Source organism: Corapipo altera, unplaced genomic scaffold (assembly GCF_003945725.1).
Source record: "Corapipo altera isolate COAL_440 unplaced genomic scaffold, ASM394572v1 60632, whole genome shotgun sequence".
In the NCBI taxonomy this organism is placed as follows: Eukaryota; Metazoa; Chordata; class Aves; order Passeriformes; family Pipridae; genus Corapipo; species Corapipo altera.
Window position 1 is genome coordinate 1 of NW_020887224.1, and position 4,534 is coordinate 4,534.

The window sequence follows — 4,534 nt, forward strand, 5'->3', positions numbered from 1 at the left end:
TGGGAATGGTGGTCCCAACAATGGGAATGGTGTTCCTGGGATGGGAATGGGGGGTGGGCTTGGGGTGGTGGCCCCACCTTCATCCCCAAACCCGTCAGCTGGGCCGACGAGACCGATGACCTCGATGGTGAGAGATCCCGGGATCGGCATTCCCAGGAATGGGAATGGTGGGCCAGGCAATGGGAACAGTGTTCCTGGGATGGAATGGTGTTCCTGACAATGGGAACGGTGTTCCTGGGGTGGGAATGGTGTTCCTGGGATGGAATGGTGTTCCTGGGATGGAATGGTGTTCCTGGCTCCCAAATTGTTGTTCCCAGGATGGGAATGGGGGGGGGGTTTGGGGGGGGATGCCTCCAGTTGACGCCAGTTGACTCCAGTTGCCTCTGGTTGGCTCTGGTTGACCCAGTTGACTCCGCTTGACTCTGGATGACTTCAGTTGACCCAGTTGACTCCAGTTGACTCCAGTTGAGTCTTACTGACTCCAGTTGACTCCTCCAGTTGACTCCAGTTGATTCCAGTTGACTCTTACTGACTCCAGTTGACTCCAGTTGCTTCCAGTTTCCTCTGGTTGCTCTGATTGACTCTGGTTGACACCAGTTGACTCCAGTTGCCTCTGGTTGACTCCAGTTGAGTCTTTTTGAACCCAGTTGACTCCGGTTGACTCCAGTTGACTCCTCAACACAGTTGACTCTGGTTGATTCCAGTTGACTCTTTCTGAACCCAGTTGACTCCAGTTGACTCTGGTTGACCCCAGTTGCCTCTGGTTGACTCCAGTTGACTCCAGTTAACTGTTTCTGAACACAGTTGACTCTGGTTGACTGCAGTTGACTCTGTCTGACCCCAGTTGACTCCAGTTGACTCTGGTTGACTCCAGTTGACTCTTTCTGAATCCAATTGTGTCTGGTTGATTCTGGTTGACTCTTTCTGACGTCAGTTGACTCCAGTTGACTCCTTCTGACCCTGGTTGACTCCAGTTCACTCCAGTTCACTCCTGTCCCCTCCTCCTGGGCTGTGTCCCTCCCTGACCGTCGTCTCTCCCCGCAGCCTCCACCACGTGGCACAGCAACGACGACGACGTTTACCGGGGGCCGCCCATCGACCGCACGCTGCTGCCGACGGCGCCGCGCGCCGCCCGCGAGCCCAACATCGACAGAAGCCGCCTCCCCAAATCCCCCCCGTACACGGCATTCCTGGGAAACCTGCCCTACGACGTCACTGAGGAGTCCATCAAGGATTTCTTCCGAGGCCTCAACGTGAGTCGCCTTCCGGAGGGTGGGAATGGCGAGGGAACGGCGGGAATTCCCAACCCCCTCCCCCACCCAGAGCGGTGTTCCCGGATCGTGGAGGGTGTTTCCGGTTCCGGTGTTGGCATTCCGAGCTCTGGGAGTGGCGTTGCCGCTTCCCAGACTGGAATTCCCGGCTCTGGAGTCAGCATTCCCAGCCCTCCCCCCAAGCAGAATTCCCAGCTCTGGGCTCGGCATTCCCAGCCCCTGAAGTGGAATTCCCACCTCTCAGGTTGGAATTCCCAGCTCCTGGAGCAGAATTCCCGGCTCTGGGCTCAGCATTCCCAGCCCCTGAAGTGGAATTCCCAGCTCTGGGCTCAGCATTCCCAACTCTAGGAGGCCCCAGAGCGTGAGGAACATTCCCGAGGAACCTCCTCAGTCAATCCCTGGATCTCCATCCCGGTTTCCCCCCTGCTGTTCCCGCGGGGAATCCCTGATCCCGAGGGGATCCCAGGGGCCATTTTCCCTCCCCCCTGATCCCGAGGGGATCCCAAGGGCCGTTTTCCTGCCCCGTTCCCAGATCAGCGCCGTGCGGCTCCCGCGGGAACCGACCAACCCCGAGCGCTTGAAAGGCTTCGGATACGCGGAATTCGAGGACATCGACTCCCTCTTCCAGGCCCTGAGCCTCAACGAGGAGGTGAGGCCTGGGAGTCACAGCTCATCCCTGGAATCCCATCCTATCCCTGGGAATCACAGCCCGGGGAATCACATCCTATCCCAAGGGATCCCATCCCATCCTGGGAATCACAGCTCATCCCAAGGGATCCCATCCTATCCCTGGGAATCACAGCCTGGGGAATCCCATCCTATCCTGAGAATCACAGCCCTGGGAATTCCATCCCATCCCAAGGAATCCCATCCCATCCTGGGAATCACAGCCCTGGGAATCACATCCCTGGAATCCCATCCTATCCTGGGGAATCCCATCCCAAGGAATCCCATCCCATCCCAAGGAATCCCATCCCATCCCTGGGAATCCCATCCTGTCCCCGGAATCCCATCCTTGTGAATCCCATTGTGTGGAATCCCCTCTCATCCCAGGGAATCCCATCCCAAGAAATCCCATCCCATTCTGGGGAATCCCATCCCAGGGAATCCCATCCCAGGGAATCCCATCCTGGGGAATCCCATCCCAAGGATTCCTGTGCCAGGGAATCCCATCCCATCCCTGGAATCCCATCCCAGAGAATCCCATCCTATCCTGGGGAATCCCATCCCAGGGAATCCCATCCCAAGGAATCCCATCCTTTGCCTGGAATGTCATCCCATCTTGGGGAATCCCATCCCAAGGAATCCTATCCCGGGGAAACCCACCCCATTCCCCATGAAAAGGGGGAATGGCTCCCACTGGGAGAGGGGAGGGTTTGCCGGGATGTTGGGAAGGAATTCCCAGCCCATTCCCGTTCCTGCTGCCCTTCCCAGTCTTTAGGGAACAGAAGGATACGAGTGGATGTGGCGGATCAAGCTCAGGATAAAGGTGAGGGTTGGGATTGGGATTGGGATTGGGAAGGTTTGGGAAGGGAAGGGAAGGTTTGGGAAGGGAAGGTTTGGGAAGGGAAAAGAAGGTTTGGGAAGGGAAGGGAAGGTTTGGGAAGGGAAGGGAAGGGAAGGGAAAAGAAGGTTTGGGAAGGGAAGGTTCCCTCTCCCTTTTCCCTCCTTTTCACTTTCCCTCTTCCATTTCTCTTTCTTTCCCCTCTCCCTCTCCCCTCCCATTCCCTCTCCCCTCCCATTCCCATTCCCCCTCCCCCTCCCATTCCCATTCCCACGATCCCAGACCGGGATGATCGCTGTTTCGGGCGGGACCGGGACCGTTTCCGGGACTCGGAGCGGTTGGAGAGCGACTGGAGAGCTCGGCCGGCGGCTCCCGACGCCTTCGACGACTTCCCGCCGCGCCGGGGGGACGACGGATTCGGGGACAGTGAGTGAACCCTGGGAACCATTCCCACAGGGATGGAGCTTCCCACGGGAGCCTGGGAATGCGCCCGGGCCTGGGATCTGGGGGAGGGGGTTCAGGATCTGGATCGGGAGCCGCACGGAGCTCGTTCCTGCCTGGAGCTCCTTCATTCCCACCTGGAGCTCCTTCATTCCCACCTGGATCCCCTTCATTCCATGAGCTTGTTTCCACACGGAGCTTCTTCATTCCCACCTGGATCTCCTTCATTCCCACGTGGATCTCCTTCATTCCCACGTGGAATTTAGTGATTCCTGGAATCCATTCCCACCATGAATGAGCTCATTCCCACCTGGATCCCCTTCATTCCATGAGCTCGTTCCCACCTGGAGTTTGGTGATTCTTGGAATCCATTCCCACCTGGATCTCCCTCATTCCCAGACCTCCCTGGCTCCCACCTTGACCCCCCCCTCTTTTATTCCCACCTGGATCTCGCTCCCGGAAAATCAGGGCCTCCCCTCTCCCACCCGGAGCGGCGCCGGCGTTCCCTGTTTTCCGTGGGGTCCCCGTGCCCATTCCCACAGATCCCATTCCCGTTCCAGGATACCGGGATCGTTACGATGACCGGTACCGGGATGGGCCCCGGCGGGACATGGATCGAGGATTCGGGAGCCGGGATCGCTACGACGACCGGAGCCGGGACTACGACCGAGGTGGGACATTCCCAAGGGAATTCCGGGGGGGAGAGAACAGGAATGGGACATTCCCAAGGGAATTCCAGTGTCCTACAGGGTGGGAATGTGGGCGTTCCCGGCTGGATCCATCCCGGTGTTCCTTAGGATGGGACTGTGATCATTCCCAGTTTTCCATAGGGTGGGACTGTGATCATTCCCAGGTGTATCCCGGTTTTCCGTAGCGTGGGTTTGTGCTCATTCCCTTTTTTCCTTAGAGTGGGACTGTGCTCATTCCTGGGTGTATCCCAGTTTTCCGTAGGGTGGGACTGTGCTCATTCCCAGTTTTCCATAGGCTGGGACTGTGCTCATTCCCAGCTGCATTCCCGGTTTTCTTTAGGGTGGGAACGTGGATGTTCCCAGTTTTCCTTAGGGTGGGACTGTGCTCATTCCCAGTTTTCCTCAGAGTGGGACTGTGCTCATTCCCGGTTTTCCGTAGGGTGGGTCCGTGCTCATTCCCAGTTTTCCTCGGGGTGTGTCCGTGCTCATTCCCAGTTTTCCTCAGACTGGGACTGTGCTCATTCCTGGCTGTATCCCGGTTTTCCATGGGCTGGGACTGTACTCATTCCCAGGTGTATCCTGGTTTTCCTCAGGGTGTGTCCGTGCTCATTCCCGGTGTTCCTCAGGCT

At 57.7% G+C, this 4,534-nt stretch overlaps 1 protein-coding gene across 1 annotated transcript; it reads left to right on the forward strand.

Annotated features, from left to right (window-relative positions):
• Positions 1-33: 33 nt before the first annotated feature.
• Positions 34-3,901, forward strand: EIF4B (eukaryotic translation initiation factor 4B; the record flags this gene model as incomplete). The annotated part of the gene is made up of 6 exons (XM_027632665.1): positions 34-127; positions 1,045-1,253; positions 1,804-1,920; positions 2,706-2,760; positions 3,058-3,201; positions 3,777-3,901. Coding segments are annotated over 6 exons (744 nt in total), but the record flags the coding sequence as incomplete, so codon positions are not given.
• Positions 3,902-4,534: the final 633 nt, after the last annotated feature.